Here is a 27,569-nt window from a genome sequence, read left to right on the forward strand (position 1 = left end):
TTGTTCAGGCGTGACAAAGGTCACTGTGCTAGCAGGAGTGAATCATAGCTCTGAAAGACATGACTGACAGTAACAAATGAAGCTGTTTATGAACTTTTATTATTGAAATTGCTTTTATTAGTTGTGCTGTCAATTATTTTTATTTTTGGATATGTCTGCTGGTTTCAATTCTTTTTCATTTTTTTCCAATTTAAGTAAGATGCATTATCAATCCTTTGTCTATTATGGCTTCTTTAATATTCACGTTAGCTGATTTAATCACTATCCTGCGCACACATGAATGATACCTATTTTAAGTATTGATAAAATAATTCATTTTATTTGTACTTTGCTTCTCAAAAGCTGGATTCATCCACATTTTCAAAATAATTAGCAGAATTCTAGGAATGTGAAATTTCTCTTTGGAAAATGTTGAATTTTAAAATCATTTCTTCAAATACATGAAGATTTCATTCAGCATTTTCCCTTTCAGTGTTGTTTTGCTTTAACATCGTTAGGGAAATAGGAGCGGAAATCTCATTGAGTGTCACCAAATTTGTTTTAATATCGTTTACTGCGGTACCTTATCTCACCTGGTTGGTACCATTTCCATGCAACCACGGCCTCTCTCAGATCTACAGCCTATCACAGTCCACACTGCTGCCTGAGGCTTTCACCAGAAAGGCCTACCCACCAAACCGCAGACTGTTTGCCAGAGCCATTACTCTTCACCCAGCCAGCCCCCAGCCACTGCCTGATAACATCCTCCAGACAGTTTGGGCAGGCCACTACCAACCCCAGGATCACCTGGACATGACAGATCTGCACCCATTGAGCTTGGCAATTTTTCTCTTCCTTTCCTGGCCCACAGAGCACTATCTCTGAATTACCTCAGCATGGCCAGCTGCCCCCTCCACCACACACTCTGTTCTTCTTCCTCTCCTCCTCACCAAGTACCCGTTTTTCTACCCTCACATGTGCTCTCGCCCCAACACACCTGCTCTCCTCTACGGCTCACCTACTCCCCTCTACCCACACACGCCTGCTTACCCCCGACACTTACCTACTCCTCGCTCCAACACACCTGCTCTCCCCCACCACATGCACCTGCTTTCCCCCTATACTTACCTACTCCCCGCTTTAACACACCTGCTCTCCCCACCACTCACCTGCTCCCCTCCACCCACACACGCCTGCTTACCCCCGACACTTACCTACTCCTCACTCCAACACACCTGCTCTCCCCCACCACTCAGCTGCTCTCCCACCACACGCACCTGCTCTCCCCTACACTCATCTACTCATAGCCATAACACACGTTGCTCCATCCCCCACATTGACCTCTACCCCCACACACCTGCTCCCCTCCCCCCACACACACCTACTTCCCCCACCACTCATCTGCCTCCCTCCCCACACACACCTGATCCTCTACCCCCACACACACCTGCTCTCCCCTACACTCACCTACTCTGCTGCTCCCACACACACCTGCTCTCCCCCTACACTTACCTGCTCTCCCCCACTACTTACCTGCTCTCCTACCCCCACACACATCTGCTCTCCCCCTACACTTACCTGATCCCCTACCCCTACAATCACCTGCTTTCCCCCTACACTGACCTGCTCTCCCCCACTACTCACCTGCTCCCCTACCCCACACGCACCTGCTCTCCCCCTACAATCACCTGCTCCACTGGTCCCATATACACCTGCTTTCCCCTTACACTTACCTACTCCTTGCCCCACACATCTGCTCTCCCCCAGCACTTACCTGCTCCCCTCCCCCCACATGCACCTGCTCTCCCCCTACACTCACCTACTCCTAGCCACAACACATGTTGCCCCCTCCCCCACATAGACCTCTCCCCACACACACCTGCTCCCCTCCCCTGCACACACCTATGGCCCCACCACCCATCTGCCCCCCTCCCCAATACACCTTCTCCCCTCGCCACACACACCTGCTCCCTCCCTGCATTCACCTGTTCCCTCCCCTACACACCTGCTTCCCCCGCCAGACACATGTTCCCCTACCTCCCCACACACCTGGTCCCCAACCTACACTGCTGCCCCTTCCCCCACACACCTGCTTCCCTCCCCCACACACACCTGTTCTCCTTCTGCACTCACCTGTTCCCCACCCCTACACACCTGCTCCCCTACACACATTCCCCTCCCACCACACACCTCTCCCCCCACACTCCTGCTTCCCCCACACACCTGCTCCCCACCCCTACACTGCTGCTCCCCTCTCCCACTCATCTACCCTGCCCCCACGTCCTGCTCCCCTCCCCCCACATACACCTGCTCTCCCCCTACATAACCTACTCCTCACCCCAATACACCTGCTGTTCCCCCATACTCACCTGCTCCCATCCCCCCCTACACACACCTGCTCTCCCCACCCCACATACCTGTTCTCCCCCTACACTCACCTACTCCTCGCCCCAATATACCTGCTCTTCCCCTATACTCACGTGCTCCAATCCGCCCCCCCCCCCCCCCCCCCCCCCACTCACACACACACCTGGTCTCTCCACCCCAACACACCTGCTCTTCCCCTACACTCGCATGCTCCCTACTCCCACCATATGTCAGCTCTCCTTCCATCATTCACCTCCCCATCCACACCCCCACCATAAGCCTGCTCCCCACCCTCACACACACCTGCTCCCCCTGCTCATCCACCTGATCTGTGTTCCATAAAGCACTGAGTCATGTCTGAACTTGCCAGGCACCTTCCATACCACGTGGGGTTGGTCAGAAGCACAGAACCACGCAGCCAGTCAGAATGACATATACAGCTTCTGAATTCCATCTAAACCAAAGCAAATACCATCCTCCTCCTGAACAAAGCCCAGTAGCTCCTCTATGTTTCCCCATCATGGATGAGCTTCACACACTGCAGGGACCCTGGCAGCCCTGAAAGCCATCATAAACAGCTAGGAAATGTCAGAACCCCCAGACACATGATTGTCAGGAGGAGGGGAAGGAAGGCTAAGGCCTGATAGACAGCCAAGTAACCAATCCCACAAGCGGCAGTCCAAATAGATTCTGGAGGTGGTGTCAGCCAGCAAATCATCTTGCTGTGGCTTTCCCAAATAACTTCACCAGACAGTCACCAAGAGCACGTGATGGCACCAGCAAGTGTCCTTTAGCTCGCTAGCACCATCACCAGAGGGTCCACTATAGGAGGTACTATAAATAGCATGTTACATTTTTCTTCCATACCTTTAAGGTTTTTGTAAGGCATTTAATGTACTGTATTCAGTTTAGGGGCTACAGGTATAATGTTTTAATTATGTAGGCCTTATAAAACCTAATTTAAATTTCAACATTGATTCCTATTTCACTTATGTTCTTTTCACTTAAGTTCACAATTTTCAGGAATGTAAAGCTGACTGTAAGTGAGGACACCATGTAGCTATTTTTTTGCTGAAATAGTAAAATTGCTCTCCTGTCTCACATGAATAATCATTGTTATCTATAATTTTTCTGCTTCTGCTCCTGCTCAAGCCATTTTGCCTTTCACATTTCAGAATGCTCTCCAGTAACCTCAATTTTGTAAAGGTCCTAACTTCATATAAGATAGAACCACATTGCTGAAGGCATCCTTTGAATTGTAAAATGATACCATTGTTTTTGTAAGGAAAAATGTTAACGTAGATTTTGCAAAGTACCATGGGAGGGCTGTAACCTAAGCTGCCTGTTTCTAAAGTTTCTTCTTCTGGTCCTAGACACATTTTTGGAGATTTTGTACTTGTTCCAAACATTTGCGAAGCAGCGATGTGTTCTTGCTGTGACAAATGCATATCCTTAAGCTGAAATAGCTAGGATAAGTACTGACATGGAAGTTGATATTTGTGATAAGTTGCCACTCTGGACCATCATTAGGTTCCTTACAGTGAAATCACCTTATTATGCACTCTGCAGATCAACCAAGGGATTGAAGACATTTAGTCAGGTTTTTTTTTGCTAAATGTTAAAGGAAAGCAGATGGAGGTTATGATTTGAGAATAATAAACAAGTAAATAAATGAAATTTACATGTTAACCTCTAATAATGCATGAATATTTATTACTGAGATATTCTGAGTAAGTTGTTGTTTTTGAATTTTGCAAAAACTGATATGCTTTCTCAGATCATGATATAATGCAGAATAACATGAAGCATCCTACCTATTAAGTTGCATGGTATTTCCAGAAATGTGTATTAGGGTCTAACACAGAAATGCATTTCTTCTGATTCCTTTTTGGGGGATTAAATCTGCAGTGGGGAAAAGAAGGAAGCAGTGGAGAGATGTAATTTATAATCGATGAGTTGCACTGATGCTCAGTACCAATGTGAAGTAACTGTGCTGATGGACTGAAAGGGTCATATTCAAGAAGGAGAAATAGTAGTTGTTTCTTTCAGTTATTGTATTTTCTGTATCATTAACTGTATTGTGGACATGACATTTTAAAATTTCATTCTTAATGCCTTTAAATGTGAGAACAGCAAACAATTTGGATATTTTATAACAATCATTAAGAAGCAAAATAAAGTTTAGTCCAACAGTGCAACATATTAAAGCACCAAAATGCTAATCTGCAAACTGGAAAAATATGTAAAGTTTCTTACATGTTCCATTCTTTACCTCTACTCATGCAGCTGTAGAGCATCTATAGGAGAGAATCATGTTAGTACTCTCTTTATAACCATTCCATAGCTGCCTCAAAAGTAGTAAAAGCAGAGGCATGATTGCTGTATAATTAACCACAAATCAGAGTGGGAAGGATACTTGGGAGTTTAATGATAGGTGAAATGTGGGGTTTTTTTTAAATTAAAAATTCAAAGCAACAAACAATGATTGTTTATCACACCAATATCTATACGATGAATTTGGGAGGAAAACCATTTCAGAGATTTATAAGGGTTTTATTGTGAATTCACAGTTTAGCACAAACACCAGTTTCCATCTTTTCCTTCATTATCCCTGTCCAGAAACCATCCACACACCAGGGAAGAAACCAACTCTTTTTTTTAAATAAACCCACCACCAAATTAACAAATCGCCCAATAACAAATTACAAAGATTGTCCATCATGGGCACTGTGACAATATTGAAAATCAAAAATGAGGAAAATGGGGGGGCTGTGGGGGTGTCTATTTCAAATGGTGTTGGTGTCTGAAATAAAGAATTCTCAAGCCTACAGTACCCACCTATTTCTAAATATTTTGAGACTACTGATGGATGCCGTATGCTCCCTCTCCAAGGACAGATGGACATGGATGCAGCTGTGGAAAAGAGGCAGGCAGAAAGGACTTGTGAACCCCTCCATGGCCCACTGTCTGGTCCTGTTGATGGCTACTTTAGGCAACTTGGCTGCTTCAGTCTGCACCAAGTGCCCAGAGATGAATAGGAGAATCTAGCTCTTAGCTATAAAGTCCAATAAGCATCATAACTACCGGAGCTTTTCAGTTCTACCCTTAAAAGGACCTGCATTTCTAACACAGTCATTTATCACTTAAAGTTGCACAGTTTACCTGAACTGTCTTAGAACAATAATTTGTTTAAAACAAATGGCTTGAATTTAATTAATCTCTTCGAATATTTGTAGTTATATCTTGTCATTACTAACTTCATAAACAGCATCTTTTTAAAACAATAAGACAATTTTAAAAGACTGTTCCAAGGCTTTGAAAATTCAATTATTATCAAAGTTTACAAAACATAAGAATCTTTTGTTACATTAGATAATCACTCATTCAAATAGATTTTATAATTCAGCCTTACAAAACTTTTTTTTATATGACAGCAGCCTATAGTGGTAATCTTTTTTTAATGATGGAGAACCACATTGGCTGTGAATCAGAAGCATCAATGTTTGCACCTGAATTCCCAACATAATCTCCTGTCAGGTCAGACTCAGCAGCACAAAATCATAAAACATTACCCCTTATTACTTTTAAACTGACAGGACCACATTCATTTATTTTGAAAAGCAATACAGAAAATTATCATAAGTGACCAGTAAGCAATTTGAAGAAGAAATTTTAAACTTGATGGGACAAACATGCAGTTTTTACTAATTCAGGATAAAATCATTTCAGACTGCAGAAGAATTGTAGCTCCTAGATAAATAAGCAAGCAATTATCCTATTGTCATTTTCAGGGGACATTTATGTGCTTATGTATTCAAAGAAATCTAAATAGAAAACCTGAACAGCTGTGTCCCCTGAAACCATTTTTGAAACAACAGCTGCAAATCCATTTCTGGATGCAATGCGTGTTCTTTCTGCCAATTCAAAGCCAATGTGGCTGGAATATTTCAAGGGCTTATTCATTTAGGGGAAAATATGATGAGAAACAGAGTGCGACTCTTTTGAATTCTATTCCACATGAATGAGCTGAACAGGGCACGACAATTGGTCTTGTCCCAGGGGTACCATAATATGTTAATACCCTAAAGTATGTAAATTCTATTTATTAGCAATTTGGAGTAGGTTAATTAAAGCATTTATATTTTTTCCCTTGCATCGAGTTGATGATGAAGGTTAATATTAGGTCTCAAGAGACTTTTTCTTTTGCTCATTTGCAGGTATAACATAGATAATCGTTCACAATTAATTAGAACTACACTATTTAGGAAACAGGCCTTTCCTTGGTATGATGATTATTTTGATAGACTTTAACTCACTGAAGACTGTAGAAAAATGTCTATTTAAACAAAAGGAGGACTTGAAATGCTAACAGTACATTGCACCGACAGAAATTTAGCAAAGTAGAATGCCTGTCTCTCTCAGCTGCCTTATACATTTAGGTGCTGTGGGACTTTTTTAAATGATTCACAAGCAGCATAACCTAAAGGAGCAGGCTTGTGCTTGGCCTAGGTGGGAACTAGCTGAACTAGCTTAGGGGCATTGACATTGACTCTGCTGTATATTGCTACATCAGCCACTTTAAAGGTGCAGTTGTATGAGCTGTGTAAATGCAACCTGCAATTCCTGTTATATTATGGGGTGAAGCCAAGTACAAATCATGAAATGTCACAGTTAGGCCATAAATTGGCAGAAGAAGATAAAAGAAACTATAGGCAGAGAAACCATGATGCCACCTTACTTTCAGTCTTGTAATTGGCAGAAAGACTGTGTCCAAAGAATGTATATGAGTTGCTAATGCAGTGTATTATTTAAGATATAGACTTGCCTATGTTTTTGACTGCAGTGTTTAGATAGTTTATGATTTGTAGGTGCCGATGTTGGACTGGGGTGAACAAAATTAAAAATCACACAACACCAGGTTATAGTCCAACAGATTTATTTGGAAGCACTAGCTTTCAGAGCTCTACACAACACCAACTTATAGTCCAACAAGCTGATCCAACAAGGGCAACCACCTGATGAAGGAGCAGTGCTCCGAAAGCTAGTGCTTCCAAATAAATCTGTTGGACTATAACCTGGTGTTGTGTAATTTTTAACTTCGTTTATGATTTTTAGCTTGCTAATTAACAGGTATGGATGTTTTAATGCACAATTTCTCAATTACACTCTATCTCTACTTAAATTTATAAACAATTTAATTTATCTTGATTATGCAATTCCATAATTAATATAAATGTAATTCCTATTTTATTTGTTATACAAAATTTAATACATATTAATCAGAATATAAATTCATTTTTAAAATTCATTCAGATGTGAAAATGATTTGTAACCTACTCATTAAGCTGCTAATGGGACAATGAAGCTAAAATCCCAAGGTATTATTTAACTGCTCTTGGTATTAAACTCAATGAATTCCAAGTGACCAACTTAAATAAGTTACACAAGATTTCAAATTTTAAACCTTTTTCCACATTCAGTTAGGAGAAAAATCAACTAAGCGCTATTTATACAGCAATTAATATTCTAAATGACAAAAAAGATACCTCTTCTTTAACTTTTGAACATTACGTGAAATCTTTTACTCTTTTACATCCTGCTGTCTTTGTGCTATTGCCTATATCCAATCCAAAAAGACAGTGTACTGTACCTTCAAGACAATTATGTGACATCACACCATGTGACATTCTAATATAAAGATACCACATCACCATTGGACACTCCGTCAATGCCATGGAGTCAGTGTATTGTGTTCAGTCAATCAGATCTGTGTACATAACATAGAGTAATATCAACAAGCACAGAATGCTGAATATGCATGCCTGTGATGTTATAGCTCTGTAAATAGTGTTGTTAAAAAAGTCAAATAATCTGTCTCAACAAAAATCCAATCTTTATGGTATATATTTTATGAGTGAACATATAGAGAGCACTCAGACCATAGCAGTTTGGCAGTAATGTTTGACCCAAGAAGCAATATCAAGATGACAGGCCATGGTAGCAGCAAGCAAGTATTAAAATCTTATTGTCACAGCTAATTAGTGCCAGGCAGTTGGTACTAATGGTTGGAAAGGTGATAGCAAAATATTTTTCATCCATTTGAATTCAGAGCTGAAATTGATAACCAAGCATAAAGTGTTACATTCAAGACTAAGGTGTTTCAACCAAGACTAAAGTGCTACATGGTAGGTGTCAGAGTCACATGCTGATGGTCTAACCAAAGTAACAAGTAATCCAAAACTGGACAAGCTAATTAAAGTGGAGAGATCATAATAATTTATCAAGTCCTAATTGAAGCACATCAATCACATTGGGGGTACAGTTGTGAGTACTTTCTCTCACTATAAAAGCAAACAGGAACCACAGCTATGATAATTTCAGATGAGTCTTTCAAGTCATGCTGAAAGACAGCTTCAATCTAAGAAAAAAAACCTCGACAAAAACCATAAAAATGCTGAGAAATCCATTTTATACATTAAGATTCCTTATTTGTGTCAGGATGTTAGTAAATCCATCCTTTTGTTTTTAAATAGCAAAATATTTTTATAAAAAGCATAGATGTGATGTTAATTGCATTTTTGGCACAAGCATGAGAATTTTAAAATTACAACCACAACAGAAAGAAACAAAAGAGATGTACAACAAAATTAAAAATATTCTACAAAGCACTACATTGCAATGCAAGTTCTTACTTTGGCATTTTAGAAAGCACTGTAAAGATGGAAATTAAACATACAAACTTTGTAGACATTCTGTTAAATCTTTGGTTGTTTAATGAAAAAAATCAATCTTTATCAGATATTTTTTATTCTAAGTAGTACTGTAAAACAGATAGTCAAATTCCTTATTGCTTTGGAAAATGAAGGATTAAGAAGAATAAGATCCTTTGGTACATCTAATAATGACTACAAAGATCCTGACAAAACTTTCCCAATTTTAGAAGATCAACTTAAAATTCAAATGAACTTAAGGATGTACTTGAGTTCATAACATGTCGTCAACAGCCATATGAATTAATTGACCAATTTTTTAAGCAGGTGTGACCGCAAAGGTGTGGAATGTTATTGCACTGAGGTTAACTTAGCTGAAAGGCTTATGGAACTGTTCGTTACCTTTAAACCTATTAAATCCTTTAGAAAAGTGCTTCTGCATAAACTCAAATGGTATACCATTGATGCATGGCAAGAAGAAGGATGCAAGTTTGAAACAACTATAGCAGATCCACAACATCTTCAAATGCTGGACTATAACAACTATTGTAGCCATCAAAGTTCCAGCAAAATACCTGTATTCAAATCTTATGAAATGTGGTTTGTCCAGTTACCAAGATGTTGTCCAATTTTTCATGACATTTGCAAATTGTGTTCTACAAGATTACATTGAGCTAACTTATGCAAGAAATCCAATTGAACAGGGAAACCCAAAGTGCAATGCCAATGTTCCATAGCAGCATGTGAAAAAGAGTCAACAAAGGAAAAATGGCAAGGATATTTCCTATGATCAATCCATAACATCCAATATTTCAATGAAATTCCAGAGGTATCTACAAAATCACAGCTTACTACCCCAGTCTGACAGGCCATAAGGTGAATTTGACACAGCAATATATTTCAAAAGGAATGGGCAACATGCACTAGTGAGACAACAAGGGCTACAGGAAGAGGACAGAAACATGGACATGAAGAATGTCAGAATAGCCATGATCCTATTGAATGGCAGAGCAGGCCCAAGAGGCTGAGCAGCCTACTCCTGGTCCTATTTCTTAGTGTTTTATGGTCTTAGTCACTGGTGTGAGTATCATCCTTTTACATATCTTACAAAAGACTTACTCAGGAAACTGGCACAACCTGTTGCAGTCCACACACGATCAGCTACCTGCTTACAATGAGTCTGGCAACCTTGCATTGATATTATCCATCTTCAATGCTAAGATAACACTTGAAATCTTTTACATAATTGCATGCATTAACATCACAACACTAATTATTCTCACCTAATTGATATATAATTTACTATTCTCTCACATGGAGGAGAGAAACTAGATAGTGACAATTCCTGACCTAAAAGTCAGCCTAGTGGCTCTCGTTGGCTGTTTGCTCCTCTGGGTTTCTAGCTGTTTCCAGCACCTCGGAGTGTTGCAAGGGTGGCAGACGCCTACATCCCTCATCCAAGGAGGTTGACATCAAACACACATGTCTCACCACATCGTCTTGGCAAATCTCTGACTCACTCAGAGTAAGTTCTCCAATTCAATGCTACACTTTGGATTTTAAAGCTGTTGCCCGGCCATATATGGCTGCCTGAGCTGTCCTATGTCAGTATCATATCTACAGCATGCACCAGCAACTTACATGCCAGACTCATTTCCCTTTAACAAATATTCCTGTCTCAAGTCTAAGGGGAGTAGTCCTCAGTCAGGTCAAGGAACTATCGTCAGCCAGGGGGAACAGTACATAAAGGACAGTGTCTGTTATAAGTCCAGGGCCTCTGGCATGGTCAATCGGGTGCAAGGACTAATCAGAATCAGAGACTCTGAAATCATTACAGTCTAAGAAATGGCTCATGATCGGTCTTGAAGATCCAGTTCAAACAGACTGAAGTTTTGCAGTAATAAGTCAATCGGAGAGTGACATAGGAATCAGGGATCCAGACCCTCAACAACGAGAGGGAGGCAGGGAGGAACATGTAGATCTACAAGGGGTTTTTTCCAACTCTCCTACATGGGCTGCTGAAACAATTCTACAGCTTCTTTCCAGTTCAGCCAACCTTCCCCTTCTTTCAGTTCTGATGAGGCATAGAGTCATACAGGATGGAAACAGACCCTTTGGCCTAGCTTGACCATGCTGACCAGTCTCCTCGTCCCATTTGCCTGCATTTGGCCCATGTCCCTCTCAGACAGGTACATGGATTGGGAAGATTTAGAGGACGTTTGGACAGGTACATGGATTGGAAAGATTTAATGTCTTTTAAGTGTTGTAAGTGTACTCGCCTCTATCACTTCCTCTGGCAGTTCGTTCCATATACAGGCACCACTGTCTGTGTGAAAATGTTGTCACACAGGAAATCTCTTCAATTTGGACAGCTTGAAAACTTTGATATAAAATCTCACAGCTTGGATACTTCTATTTGGGTGAACACTGTTTTCCCGAACCGACCTCCTGATTCTTCTGAACTGAACACAAGTTAATATAGTGGCCTCTGGAATGCTTTCACTCTACATCATACGTTCAATAGCATAACCATTTCACGTGCCCTCATAGGATTATTTTTTCCATCCCATCATGTCCAGGTGCAGTACTGAACTCCAGAGCTGGGACAGAGGGAATTTGCCCTATAGTGGGGCCTGTCAGTTTGAAGTTTTAGATGGGGCAAAGGCCTAGACATGTTAAGAGTGTTCCGGTCAGCTGAAGGCTCACTCTTCTTGCTCTGGACCACTGCAACGTTACAGATTGCAAGCAGGGTGACATTAGAGGGCTGGGCACCACTGAAGTATCATCAGAGTAGACTTCTAGAGGGCCTGTTTTTGGTGCATCCTTTGCCTGGGTGTTTCCTAGTCCTCCCTGTCTCCTTGTGAGGAAGAGGTAAGGTTCCTTGTTCCCCATTTGCCTTGGTCCTGAGCAGCAATGGCTGTGTGATTGAATGCAGGTCCATGTGTATATCCAGCAGATACTGAGGGTGCTGGACCTTGGTTTCCATGGCAAACACCAACCTATCTCTGGAGATAGCCAGATGCATAGATGCCAGAGGCAGCACAATAAGATAGTGTTGGTGAGCTCCTCCAACCTTCAAATCTGATTCCCAACTATCTCCAACAAACCTGCCTTCTGCTCTTGCTCCTGTTTGTGCATTTGGATGAAATTATTAATGGCCAACATAATGAGATCCTCTCCTACCTGTGGCTGAAAAGGTGCCTGGCCTCCCATATTCCTCTGGGTGTGAATGTCTAAGTGTTTCTTGCTCCACCAGCTGTGTAGATTTGGCAATGTTAAACTCACCAGAATGTGTTCCTGACTATAATCCAGCTAAAGTACCCATTGAGGTAGCAGTATCATTATTGGTGATCCCTCACAGATGAGGATGTCTCTCTTACATTGTCTCGGTGAGTCTGTAGATGGCTATATGGACCGATGTGGCTACCGGAAGCTCTGTTACACATGAGGCAGAAGTTGGTCACAGGAAGGAGTGAGTGAGGCATTTGTGTGTCAGCACACTCCTTTTGCTGCTTTTGCCTGGCTTCTGATTTTTTCTGACGGCAAGTCTTGTGGTGTTTTACACCTGAACTATCTGAATTAGTGGAGGGTACAGATGATGGCCTTGAAAGGAATCTGTGACTTCTTCCTCAGAAGTGGAGATGTTGGTTGGACGGGCTGGTCTTTTCAGGGCAGAGATTGTGCATGTCCCCAGTGCCTGTAGAAGACAGGAGAGGGAATGAATTGTGAATAGAGGTAGAAGTTTGGGCATGTGAAAAATCCATTCACAGAGATAGTAATGCGATAACAGTGCAGCATGTAACAATGAATCTTAACCTGGTGGTGGGCATGGAGATATCGCTATCACCTCATATGTGGTCATAGCTCCTTCCCTTTCGGGCAAAGATTCATGACTTATAAAGGTTAAGGAGATAATGTCAGGCACCCCACCATTCATCTTGATGCTCTCTGCCCTATTGTCCACTTTTTTTCTCCTGGACTGAGACAAAAGAAAGAAAGAAATGTGATGAAAGTGGTTGGCACAGCTGTTTTTGTGAGGGAAGGTGTTGAGGGATCTGAGTGAGGAGGAACTGCAGAGTATAAGCAGGGTTAGTTATGTTGCAGGGGCAGTAGGGGTGGGGGAGTGAAAGTAATTCAGGAAAGCTGCCACATACAATTATGGAAGTGGTTGACCAGGAGCTTTGGTGAGTGGTAGATGCAGTAGCAGAGTCTGATGTAGCAAATGGTCGTATTTAGCCTTGCAAAGTGTGGATGGTCAGTAACCTGTTTCCTGTATCGCTGGACATTCCTCCAGACAATGGACACTGCACTGAACCAGATAGCAACTTCAGACCAGGCTGGTAGGGCCTGGTGCTGTCATCTCCACTGGGGGTCCTGAGAAAGGTGGCCCATCCTAGTCTCCACCACTCTGTCCACAAAGACATCTAGATCCCTGTTGATGAAACAGTGTGCTAACTTCACTTTCTCAGCCATGTGCTGGAACACACTGTGAATGACAGTTGCTGGCTTGCAACATTTCACCTGGTTTGTAGCTGCAATTTAAACATTGTCCCAGCAGCGTGAATCCCAGAGGATCTTAGCAGTACCCAGTATTTCTGCTGATGTTGGGTGCAAGATAGCATGAGAGTGATGCCATAGTGGCATGGTTCGTACTTAATGAGGTGAGCAGCAAAGAAATGCCTGAGAAAACTCACTAGAGTTCGCAGAAGCAAAGTCTGCAAGAAACTCTCCAAAATTGACATGTGGCCAGTTTTGGGGAAAATTCAACCTAAGAATCTATATAAGTTAATGTGCATATTGTATGGAAAAGTTTCCCAGTCTTTAAAGGGAAAAAGATATGCTTTGTTCTTGCATAGATTCCAAACTAAAAATGCAATGTACTTTTATGACAGTTATATAACATTATGACATATACTATTTCAATATAAAGGTACTTGTCTCACCTTCAGTCATTTTCTCAGTGCAGTAGAGTTAGTGAACTATGTTCATTCGTCAGTTATCTGTATCTGCATTGCAACCCTAGCAGCCATTGCTCCCCAAACCTTGAACTCCTCACCATCAAATGCCACCCCTTCTATCTACCAAGGGAATTTACTGCTGCTATACTAACTTCTGTTGAGGAAGCTCTGGATGTGCTGTACTCCACCACTAACACCCTGAAGACAGAACACCCTGAGGTCCTGTTTATTGTAACTGGCGACTTCAATCAAGCCAATCTAAGGAAGGTGTTGCCCAAGTACCACCAGAACATTACCTGCCCCAACAGCGGCCCGACTGCTACACCACTGTGAAGGATGCCTACCGCTCCATCTCCCGCCCTCATTTTGGGAACTCCAACCACAATGCTGTGTTTCTTCTCCGGGCTAACAGGCAGAAGCTCAAGCAGGAGAGCCCCTCACAGATGCAAGTCCAGTACTGGATGGAGGAGGTAGAAGATCAACTTCGGTGCTGTCTGGAATCAGCTGATTGGGCCATGTTCAAACAGTCCGCAGGTAACTTGGATGAGTACGCCACCACTGTCACAGACTTTATCAGCAAGTGTGGAGGACTGCATACTGAGGAAGTCAATCTGGGTGTTACCCAGCAGGAAACCCTGGATGAATCAGGACATACAAAACCTGGTAAAAACCAGGTATGAGGCCTTTAGATCAGAAGACCCACTCAAATAAAAAGAATCCAAGTATGACCTTCACAGAACCATTAAGACAGCCAAGGACCAATACCGATCCAAACTAGAGACCCAGACGGACCGCCGGCGACTATGGCAAGGACTGAATGACATCACAGGTTCTAAAAAGAGACAACGCAAGATAGCAGACGATGACACATCCCTCCCAGATCATCTCAACGCCTTCTATGCTTGTTCTAAGCAGAACTTTGGCAGAGAGGTAACACCTATTCTGACAAGTCCTGATGAACCTATCCCAACAGTCACTGCATCAGTGGTCAGATCAGTTTTCCTTCACGTGAATCCAAGGAAAATGATGGGACCAGACAGAGTACTAGGCCGTGCACTGAGAGCATGCGCAGATCAACTGGCAGAGGTTTTCTCAGACATTTTAAACCTCTCCCTGCAGCAGGCCACTGTCCCTGCCTGTTTCAAGAGGGCCAACATTATCCCTATGCCTAAGAAGGCTCATGAAGCATGTCTCAGTGACTACAGCCCAGTGGCCCTAACTTTGGTGGTCATGAAGTGCTTTGAAAAGCTGGGCATGGCATGAATCAACTCCAGCCTCCCCACTGCTCTTGACCCACTCCAATTTGCCTATTGGACCAACAGATCCACGTCAGATGCCATTTCACTTGCCCTGCACTCCTCCCTAGAGCATCTTGACCCCAAGAACAGCTACGTAAGAATCCTACTCATTGACTACAGTTTAGCCTTCAACACTATTATCCCCTTTAGACTGATTACTAAACTTAGTGATCTCAGACTCAGTTCCACTCTCTGCAACTGGATCCTTAGTTTCCTGACACACTTGCCACAATCAGTGAAGATTGGGGACAATATTTCATCCTCCCTAACACTTAACACTGGAATCCCCCCAGGAGTGTGTACTCAGCCCCCAGACTAATGCCATTTACAAGTTCACTGATGACACCATGGTAGTGGGTCGAATCTCAGATGGTGATGAAACAGACTACAGACAGGAGGCGGAAGACCTGGAAAAATGGTGCACTGAGAACAACCTAGCTCTCGATGCCGGCAAAACCAAGGAACTCATTATTGACTTTCGGCGGGATATTACTCATGTCCCCCCTACACATTAACGGCACAGAGGTGGAACGAGTGGAGAGTATCAATCTCCTGGGAGTGGTCATCAACAACAAGCGTTCTTTGCATCTCCAAATCAAGCTTTCTTGGACTCTTCACTTGAACACACTGGTTACAAAGGCCCAACAACGTCTCTTCTTCCTCAGGAAGCTGAGAAAATTTGGCATGACGGCAAATACCCTTGTCAACTTTTATAGGTGCGTCAATAAGAGCATTCTGTCTGGATGCATCACTACCTGGTATGGACAGCGTAACATTCAAGATCGGAGACAGTTACAGAGAGTGGTGAACTCAGCCTGGACAATCACAAAGACCAACCTCCCATCTATGGAATCCATCTACCAGATCCGCTGTCAAGGAAAGGCCGCCAGCATTCTCAAAGATCCATCTGACCCTGGCAATGCTTTTTTACAACCTCTACCTTCAAGGGGAGAAGGTACAGAAGCCTGAACACATGCACCAGCCGATATTAAAACAGTTTCTGCCCTAATATTGTTAGAATACTGAATGGACTCACAAACTCTTAGCATTTGCTTATACCTGTGTTTTTGTTTTTGCCACTGTTTACCTATTATTTACTTATCTATGCTACTTGACTATGTAATCTGTTTGTATTGCCCGCAAGACAAAGCTTTTCACTGTGCCTCGATACACGTGGCAATAAATTCAATTCAATTCAATTCAATCTAATATATCTCAACAGTAGCAAGTATAATACCCAGACATTATATAAGCTTGTGATAGTATAGCAATGTAAACAGCCAGTGTTCTTAATAAACTTTAAGAACCAAATGTTTGTGGTATATGTTACATGAACTAACATGGAGGAAGTACTCAGGTAGTAGCATACTGACATTGGTATTTGACCCAAGAAACCACATCACCATTGGCACTGTGCTATCCACAAAATAACAGTTTTCACAGGAACAAATCCATTGCATAGCACTCCCAGCTGCCAATGTGTTCACTTCTCCCTGTTTTGCCCAACTGTATCATTGAGTGACCATTAGAAGGTGATGTTCTTAATTTATGGAGAATTCTGATTCAAGCACCAACAATCGGACCATTCCTGCATATCTGATTGGCAGACCCTAAGACCTTGCAGCCTCATTCTTCTCTCTGCTGACAACACTGCAACAACTGTCATTCTTTGTCTTTTTCACACAGAATTCCCTTTTTCTCTCATTTGTACCTGACCTGAAGACTGTCTATCAAATCAATACAGTATTTCTTGTCTTTATTTTCAGGTGTAAACATTTTGCACTTGCTGCCAATAAGTTTCACCCAGAGTGCCATGCCTTTCACCCTAGTAACCAAGCAACCCAAGCTAGTTGATGAGCTGAATTCATGACTCTCTCCATTGTTCTATTTTGCCATAAATTAGAAAGACATACAACATCCTAATATTATGAAACTTTGAATTCATTTATAAGTTTTTAATTTTAACAGGAACAGACAGAAATCTAATGAGGTGTCCTTTTCTTTCAGGTGCGAATATTCGCCTATTTGATTGGACGTGAAGCTGTATTTTCTGAAAATCTGAAATGGATGGCATGTGCAAATAAAGGTTTGTCTTTTGCACAGAACTTACATGTAAATGGTTCTCATTTGCTAAAGGAGGACCATCAATAATAAAAGAAATACTAACTTAATAAGTATTCTGTTCTTGCATGAGACATTTTGAAAACATGCATTACAGTACAGTAATATGTTTGGTGATTATTAGATGAAAATTTGAAGATTTTGTGAATTGGACATAATTGTGACAGCGAAGTTAAAATTATCCTGGTATTGTACAATCTGCCAAGTAACCTGCATTTCACTATGATGCGAATACAACAAAAATAATTATATTTGCTAATTTTGGGACTGGAAATAAGTAGAAATTATCAAGTGAAAGATGAAATTAGATCCAGACCATTGTGCATAAATGTTCTGTTTCTTAGCACTATCCATTTCAGTTTGCATTTTTGTTGCAAATGATTTCCTGAAGCAGCTATATTTTTAAGATATTTCTATTTTTGTTCATGTCAGACAATGATTCTTATTTCTACATGTAAGTAGGTACACAATAACTATGGGCCACTGTAGTAGTGTCATGCATCATATCCCCCATCACCACCAGCTCCCAGCTCCCCCCCCCCCTTCTCTTTAGACAAGGACACAAGGCGCATTCTCATGGTTCTGCTCACTTAGGCTCCTATAATGTGTTCTGTACCGCCTGAGGCTAGATCATCATTTCTCTAAATTTAATGTAAATTAAGGTTTGCTCCCTAATGTGACCAAAAGATGGAAGCGATGCAGAAAAATGCTCTGGTCTATAATAAAAAAAAGCTTTGTTCTTCCTAAGTAACCTCTTTCAAGCATGCCCCCTCTAATTATCTGCTCAAACTATTTCTATTTCTAACAACTAATGGATTGAAGACAGCAGTGTGTTTAACAGGAGAACTTCTTGAAGTGAGGCTTAAAATATCTGTCCATAGGGTGTATGTCTCATTGTAAAAGTCATGACTACAGGTCAGGACTAGGATCAACATTTGTACATGATTGCATTTCAATCCAAACATCCCCCTTTTTATAAAAAGTAACAAAAGTCTTGCATTATCATGTAGACTATTAGTTCCCAAAGTTACCAACTAGATGGCAGTTCACTTTGCATACCTTAGCAGTTTGCTATTTCCATCATTCTCTATGTAACGGTATGTGAATTTGCTGCTATCATTGGCTATTAATTTGACTGATGTTATTGTGCCAGGGTGTGTCATTGCTGAACAATTATTGTTGCTGTGGTAGCTGTTGTTCTATTTCTTTTGTTGGGTTGGTGTGGACCTCTCCGCCAGCTGGTTAATGTGTGTAGATCGTTCATTCCCCTGCAGTTAAGGCACAGCTTCTGTATTAGACGTGTGTGCCTGTGGTTATGACAGTGTACCTAGTCATTCACTTCTTATGGTAGCTTTTGTTGAGATCATTCTTTGTTTGTACCCTGACTGGTTCTTGAGTAATCAACTCTGGCATTGGTTTAGCAGTCTCGTGAAATGAAATTTAGCTTTCAGCTGTCTCGATTTTATTATTTTGATTTTATTACTCATGCCCGGTTACTACTTATGGCTTCAGTAGCTTTTTTGCTATTGGAAGTGAAGTTTGTGTACAGTATGACATTAATCTTTGTACTGGACAATGTTCTATATCTTCAGTAAGTGTGTTTCTCCACTCAATGATTTCATTGTTTACATCTGTGTAGGAATTACTCAATTTCTTTATAATTCTTTTTTTTTGGTTTTCACTATGCCTTTCTCTTTGATAATGTGGAGATAATATGTGATATTGAATTTCCCAATCTTTCTTGAAGTGACTGAGGGCCATTGTCACTCTTGAAAATGTTGGAATGCCATAATATCTGAAGTGAGCTTGTGGGCATTTGACAATCTCAGTGGTAGTCTACTGCCCAGTAGTCAGAATACTAGTCTACTGTGGCAAGCACATTAATTCCTGCAAGGGTGCAAAGATCTACTCTGAGCTTCATCCATGGTCTCTCTGGGATGTCATGAGTCATCAATGGCTCTCTTCCTTGCTTAGTTTGATTCTCATTACAACACTGCATTGACTGATACAGTCCTTGATTTTGTTGCTCATTTTTGGCCAGTGAAGCACTTCGCTTGCCTCCATCAGACTTGATTCAGTTCCCTGATAGCTTCACAGATGTTCTTTAGAAACTTTTCTATCCGTTCCTCCAGAATAATTACTCTATTTCCTTTGTACAATATACCATCAGTCTCTGGGGCTATTAATTCATCTCTCTTTGCCCAATTTGCTGTTGTAGTAATAGGTGTGCCCTTCATGCTCTCTGCCTATACATTTATCATTACTTTATGAAGCATTTGGAGATTTGTGTCTTGTTGCATATTTTACTTGATTTAAGCCAAGCACTTGTCTATTATATTTAGTGCCTCTGCTGGCTTAATGACTTCCAGAGCATGGTGAGCTATTGGTTCACATTGATTCTGGAAGATTTTATATTCGATTGTAGATCCTCCACTTTCTTCAATGAGAGAGCTGGTCTCAATAGTGTACCTGCAATATGCATCTTGTTCCCTTGCCTGTGTGTCATGCCTGCATGATACCTCTGCATGATACCAAAGCAGATGCTTTGGTGTCAATCGCTGCAGTTTGAGGAAAATGCTTTGAACTGGCATGTGGACAGACTTGACTGAAAGTTTTCACGTTAATGAAAATGTTCATGAGCAAAGACAATGGTTAAGCACTCTTTCTAGATTTGAGCTTAACATCTTTTTGTTTGTGTTAGCCTCCTAGATTCAAATGCAAAAAGTTGACCTTGCTGAATTAGGGTTGTTCCAAGTTCTGTCTCAGTAGTAAGACTCTGCAATGGGACTTCATCATTTACATCGTAATATTCCAACACTGGGTGCTGTCACTAGTTGCTTGAATTTTAGTGAATGCTGCTTGTTGTTCTGTGCCCCATTACCACTGCTTGTTCTTGTCTGTGAGTTGGTACAGTTCACACTCTAACGTCAAATTGTGCAAGAAATTTGCCAAATAGTTGAAAAAACTAACAAATTGCTAAATTGCTTTTATATTTGGTTACTGTATCCCATCCTTTTGGAATCCAGCTGAAGACATTTTTCATGACCTGTACATCAGTACATAACCTATGCGCCCATCTGTAGATGTAGAAACAGGCCCTTTGGCCCAACAAATTCACACCAACCCTCTGAAGAGTAACCCACCCAGACCTATTCTGCTACCCTATATTTACCCCTGACCGATGCACCTAACCCACACGTCCCTGAACACTATGGGCAATTTAGCATGCACACCACCTCTGGATTGTTGGAGGAAACTGGAGCACCTGGAGGAAACCCACGCGGACACTGGGAGAATGAGCAAACTCCATACAGACAGTCACCCGAGGCCGGAATTGAACCCGGGTCCCTGGTGCTGTGAGGCAGCAGTGCTAACCACTGAGCCACCGTGCCACCCTAGTTGTAATTTTATTTTTTAGTTCAGCTTCATATTGACTTGGTGATCTCTATTGAGTAGTCATACTAGGTTTTGTTCTTGGTCAGCAATGGCTTCTTCCATTGCTTCTCAACATTCATAAACCAGCAGATCATCCACAATAGCTTCCACTCTGAGGTTGCTAACTATCTCATGTTGTCTGCATTATTGTTCTTCAGGAGCAGTGAATATATCAAATAACACTAGAATGTGGTTAGAAAGCAGTGTTTTCTTCCTGCCCTACTTTACAGTAACCATTCTTTGCAAATCAGGTGGTAAACCTTTTAGCCTTTACAAGTGTGTACTTCATTGGAGAAATCACATGACAACAGATTACATCAGACCCTTCTACATGATTGCATATCTATCAAGATTCAAACCATGAGAAAAATAATAACAGTTGAACTATTGCTGATCCCACCATATTAACTATAATATTAATGATAATTATATTGTAATCATAATATGATTGCACATAAAATGATAAAATAATTTGACTGAACTTGCATTCCAAACTATCGATGGATTTGCAGAGTGGCCTATAAAATTCTCCAGAGTGCCGTTCCAACCCATGCCAACATCTTTCCAATTTTACATTGGACAGGGTGAGACATGCTTACTATAGTTGGGACCCTTAATTAAGTAATAAACAACCCCACTTAAGTAGTATTCTTATTCAGGATGGTAAGAGTTAGCACAAAGTCACCTTGCTCAGCCCTTGGGCAGGAAATGGGGTAAGGAGCATTTCCTGCTACAGTCTCCTTTCCATATGAGGTAATCTGCATCAGGTCTGCCGCCTGGAGGGCTCCTTCTCACTTCCCAGTCTCTCCAATGAGACCTCTATTGTCCTTACCCATTCCTGTCAGGCTTCACCCTCACCTTGTGAAATAGAATCCTAACCCCCCCCACCCCCCTCCCCACCCCACCCACCACCACTATGAACACTTAAATGATTATGAACTCAAGGACTTCAAATCTGTGGACCTCTTGCAATCCTAGTCCTTGCCAATATGCTTCTGGGTGACAGAACTGATTGGGTTGTCTTCCCAAGTAAGAGGTGGAAATCCCATCTGCAGCCTATTGAAGTTTCCCGGAGTTGGCTGTTCAGGTGGCAATCAGATAATCCCTGACATGTATGGACATTCTTGAATTGAATGATTTATTGTCACATGTTTTTTAAAAAAACAGTGAGAAATGTTAAGTATCACCAAGCTCTGGCGCCATTTTGAATTGCTGAATATATTAAAACATATTAATAGAGTTTATCTTTCTCTCCCCTTCTTGTTCCTCCTCTGCTGCTCCACTTGACATCGCCCAGGGTCTCTATTATGGGCTCTTGGTATCAGTTATGGTCCATTGTCACCGCTACCTCCTTGACCACGGCATTACACAGACATTTGGCTGCAGCTATAGTCCTCAGAATAACTGCTGATAGATTGCTGTGTCTTGAAAGGTTCTAGAAATGTTTGATATTCGATGATGTGTGAAAAGGTTAAATAGGCCTTTGGAGCTTTTACTTGGTTTATGCATGTGAAGACTGGAGAGAATATGGAAACTTCCTCCAAAATATTAAATAGATGGTGTAAATTCATGGTAAAATGGATTTGTGTGGTCGATGAAAATAATAGACTTGCTGGACAATGGTCTGTTTCCATTCTGAGCTTCCTTACGGTTTATTTAAAGAATAACTCAGTGAATTATATACAACTCAGCAAAAAGAACACAAGAAACTAATGCAACACATTTATCCTGTCACATCAAACACCCTGATAAAATGATTTAAATAGCAAGGTGGTTAAATTGATAAATTATCCCTGTGCATAGTATTAATTACCCCCAAGATTACTGCACAGATAAAACTGCAATGATTGCCTTCACTTTCTGTGATAACAAGCTCCATAACATCAATCACTGGCAAACTTCAAATTTTGCATTATGTTGGTAGCTTTTTGCAGAGTAATTGCCATAGAGACATAGAGATGTACAGCATGGAAACAGACCCTTTGATCCAACTCGTCCATGCCTACCAGATATCCCTACCTAATCTAGCCCCACTTGCCAGCACCCAGCCCATATGCCTTCAAGCCCTTCCTATTCATATCCCCATCCACATGCCTTTTAAATGTTGCAATTGGACTAGCCTCCACCATTTTCTCTGGCAGCTCGTTCCATACATGCACCACCCGCTGCGTGAAAAAGTTGCCCCTTAGGTCTCTTTTATATCTTTCTCCTCTCACCCTAAACCTATTCCCTCTCGTTCTGGACACCCCACCTCAAGGAAAAGTTCATGCCTCTTATGATTTTAAAACCCCTATAAGGTCATCCCTCAGCCTCTGACGCTCCAAGAAAAACAGCCCCAGCCTATTAACCCTCTCCCTATAGCTCAAATCCTCCAACCCTGGCAACATCCTTGTCAGTCTTTTCTGAACCCTTTCAAGTTTCACAACACCCTTCTGATAGGAAGGAGACCAGAATTGCACACAATATTCCAACACTGGCCTAACCAATATCCTGTACAGCCCCAACATGATCTCCCAACTCCTGTACTCAATACTCTGACCAACAACGGAAAGCATACCTTAACGTCTCCTTCACTATCGTATCTACCTGTGACTCCACTTTCAAGGAGCTATGAACCTGCACTCCAAGGTCTCTTTGTTCAGCAACACTCCCTAGGACCTTACCATTAAGTGTATAAGTCCTGCTAAGATTTGCTTTCCCAAAATGCAGCACCTCACATTTATCTGAATTAAACTCCATCTGCCACTCCTCAGCCCATTGGCCCATCTGATCAAGATCCCATTGTAATCTGAGGTAACCTTCTTCACTGTCCACCATACCTCCAATTTTGGTGTCATCTGCAAAGTTGCTAACTATACCTCTTATGCTCACATCCAAATCATTTGTATAGATGACAAAACGTAGTGGACCCAGCACTGATCCTTGTGGCACTCCACTGCTTACAGGCCTCCAGTCAGACAAACAACCCTCCACCACTACCCGCTGTCTTCTACCTTTGAGCCAGTTCTGTATCCAAATGGCTAGTTCTCCCTGTATTCCATGAGATTGAATCTTGCTAACCAGTCTCCCATGGGGAATTTTGTCGAACGTCTTACTAGAGTCCATAAAGATCACGTCTACCGCTCTGCCCTCATAATTCATCTTTGTTACTTCTTCAAAAAACTCAATCAAGTTTGTCTGGGCAGGCTCAGTAATAGCCAAAATAAAATTCATCTTGCAAACAAAACTATTACTCAGACAAAAACTACAGTAGTGTTCAAATATAATGTAGCCAACAGGATTTATACAGTTTGACATCTACACAGGGAACAAAATGAATTGAAAGCAAGATGAAAAGACACAATCAATTTTAATTGTTGCACATCATTTTAACTCACGAACTCTCAAGGTAAACAAACAAGATTGCTTCACTTTATATCTTTTGTACCAAATGACCTGAAGTTTATCATACAATGTTCCATTTAAATTGAATGCATCATACAGGATGCTGTAATTCAAATGGCATATCACTATGTTCCTAAGGATAATTAAGAATGGGCAATAAATGCTAACTTTGCCATCAATGCTCATATCCAATGAATGAAGACATTTCTTTGAAGACCTGAAAAGCGGTACATTCAACCACATGTAGTGGTATTGCTATGTATTTGCTGCTCTTGTCCTTCTTGGCAGGAGAGGTCTTGGGTTCAGAACAATGTTTGCTCTAACTGAAACACTGCATGCCCGCTGCTCCAAGGATTTGCACACAGTGATTGACACAACAATCACAGTGGAAAAAGTGAGGACTGCAGATGCTGGAGATCAGAGCTGAAAATGTGTTGCTGGAAAAGCGCAGCAGATCAGGCAGCATCCAAGGAACAGGAGAATTGACGTTTTGGGCATGAGCCCTTCTTCAGGAGCCTGAAGAAGGGCTCATGCCCGAAATGTCAATTCTCCTGCACCTTGGATGCTGCCTGACCTGCTGCGCTTTTCCAGCAACACATTTTCAACAACAATCACATTATTGACTTCTGGTTCTGGAGCTCAATTCTGCATATGGACCTCTGTGGCCTGTGCAGCAATTAGAGGGAATGCTGGTTCAGAATTTGCCGTTGAAGGAACTTTAGGGCATGCTGCTGCAATGCATCTTGTAGATAGTAAACGGTGTACATCAATGGTGGAGTGAGTGAATGTAAGCATCACTTCCCTCTGTCACAGGTATTTCATTAGCAATAGCCTGGGTGTTGAGAGGCCACACACAATGCAGTAAGACTGCTAGCTGTACACTATTGGTCTAGCTGTGGTCTTGGGGCAGGCCATCCTGTTGGACACAATGTGCTCAATAGAGGAACTCCCCTTGTAAAGGGATGACCACTTCCTGCAGTCCTAGCACTGGCTATTGCTCCTGGTAACATTTTTTTGGGTCTGGACAGCTCCTGGGCATCAGTTTGCCTGATAATTGCCAGCCAACTGTAAAATCCAGTCCTCTTTTCATTGGCAGAGGCAGGCTCACCTCTGACTTTTCAGTCAGTGGATAGGGCTGCCATTTTTGTAAATCCATAGTTTTTAAGGAGAACAGAGAAATAAAGGCAAGGAATGAAAGGGACATTCCTTAATGAACATTAAGAGTTAACAAGTGTAATCACTTGTCATCACGTCACCTTTGACATAATTAGATATCCCAAGGTGAATTACAGGAGCATGATAAAACAAAGTATGATACTGAACCACATTAGGAGATATTAAGTCAGATACCCAAAAATTTGATCAAATATCTAGGTTTCAAGAAATGACTTAAATCAGGAAAGGTGAAGCAGAGGAGTTTAGGGAGGGAATTCCAGAACTTGGAGGATATGCCACCAAAAGGCACAACTAAAATTGTCAAAACAATTATAACTGGAAATGCACAAGTTAGCAAAATTACAGGAACACAGATATCTCAGATGATTGTGAATTTGGAGGAGGTTACAGAGATAGGGAAGTGAAAGAGCCAGAGAAGTATTTGACAATGATGAGAACTTTAAAATCACGATGCTCCTTGACCGATAACCAATGTAAGTCAATGAACACAATGTTACTCGAGCAACAGAACTTGCTGTGAGATAAGACATAGGCATCAAAGATTTGGTTGCAAAGAGACCAGGTTAAAAACAGTTTGTTTCCAGGGAAGGTTTGGAGCCAGTAGCTAAGGAACCTGTATTTTCACAATCCAAGGATGTTCCAAAGTGTTTAGCTCCTAATAATGTAGTTTTGACATCCACTCACTTTCATTGTGTTGCAATGCCACAGCTCAGTTGCAAACAACAGCTTCACAAACTGCAATGAGATCAATAACTAGATTGGCTAAAATACCAGGAGGATTCCACTACTCTCTTTACGTAATGCCATGGAATCTTTCATGAGCACCCAATAGGGCAGTTGGTGCCTTGGATTAATGTGGCGTTTGAAAAATTGCAGTTGGCATTGAAGCACTCTTATCATCACTGTATTTAAGTTACTGCCTGTGTTATTTTCACAGGTCTTTGCAGTAAGTTTCACAAGATTTGGCTAATAATTAATTTTAAACAAAAGGATACTGACAACCAGACAGACAACAAAATACACAAATTCAACTGGGACAATGTAACCATCCCAGCACAGGCCAAACAGAGACACGCCAGAGAATCCTTGAAACCTGGCACTCCAACTAGAACTCAATCAATAGACACATTGAACTGGACCCTGTATACAAACCACTTGGATCCAGAACCAGAAGTACCAACAAACCGAGGCATATAAATACCGGGCAGGACAGAGTACCAACACCTTATCAAAAATGCACTGATGATGTCACCTAGCCAGGTGACAAAACATTTGCAGTAAAACACAATGGCTTGTCAAACGAATCCATGACTGGATACTGAAATGCATGCCCATATAACAATGCCTTTTTGAGAGCTGTGATATAGATTATTGGGAATTATAACAGAGTTGAAAAGTACCCCGGTGTGTAGGGCATTGATAGTGGCAGGAGAGGACAAGTCTTAAATGAGGAATCAAGCAGGCTAAAAGGGGTCATGAAATAGCTTTAGCGAGCAGAATTAAGGAGAACCCCAAAGCATTTTATTCTTATATAAGAAGCAAGCGGGTAACTAGAGAAAGGGTTGGTCCACTAAAGGATAATGAAGCAAGACAAGGCGGAGCAGACCAAAGCTTCCAATAGAATTCAGCTGAACTCCACTAGGGTCATTCAGGGGTTTCCAAGATGAAGATGCTAGCAAGAAGCTATATCAGATGGCCAGGGTTTGATGCTGACATAACTGTGTTGGTGGGTCAGAGCCTAGAGTTCCAACATGGACAAGAATTACCACTGGCAGCGCCCCTACATTCATAGGAAAGGCCGGGTAAATCCTGGACTTATTTACATATTGATTGTGCTGGTCCTTTCATGGGCTCAGTGTTCCTGGTCATTGTGGACACCCACGCAAAGTGGTTGGAGGTGCATAAAGTCCATTCGGCAAACACAGGGAGGACGATTGAGAAGTTGCGAGCATCATTCGTGACACACAGACTCTCGGAAGTATTAGTCACAGACAATGGGCTGTCATTTCCCAGCAGGGAATTTGAGTATTTCCTAAACTCAAATAGCATCCGGCACATAAGGACAGCTCCTTTCCATCCATCATCCAATGGTGGAAGGAACATTCCAAACATTGAAGACAGGCTTAAAGAAGCAGCCTACA

At 41.6% G+C, this 27,569-nt stretch overlaps 1 protein-coding gene across 3 annotated transcripts in view; it reads left to right on the forward strand.

The window, feature by feature from the left end:
* Window positions 1-27,569, forward strand: part of cacna2d3a (calcium voltage-gated channel auxiliary subunit alpha2delta 3a) — a 953,727-nt gene that overhangs the window by 566,085 nt on the left and 360,073 nt on the right. For all 3 annotated transcript variants that reach the window (XM_087994307.1, XM_087994306.1, XM_087994308.1), the window contains exon 12: window positions 17,320-17,398. In XM_087994307.1, coding sequence (XP_087850433.1) covers window positions 17,320-17,398 — 79 coding nt within the window. The remainder of the gene's footprint in view (window positions 1-17,319; window positions 17,399-27,569) is intronic.

This window comes from Chiloscyllium plagiosum, unplaced genomic scaffold, assembly GCF_037043375.1.
Source record: "Chiloscyllium plagiosum isolate Xiang-an unplaced genomic scaffold, Cpla_swu_hap1 HiC_scaffold_14, whole genome shotgun sequence".
Lineage (NCBI taxonomy): Eukaryota > Metazoa > Chordata > Chondrichthyes > Orectolobiformes > Hemiscylliidae > Chiloscyllium > Chiloscyllium plagiosum.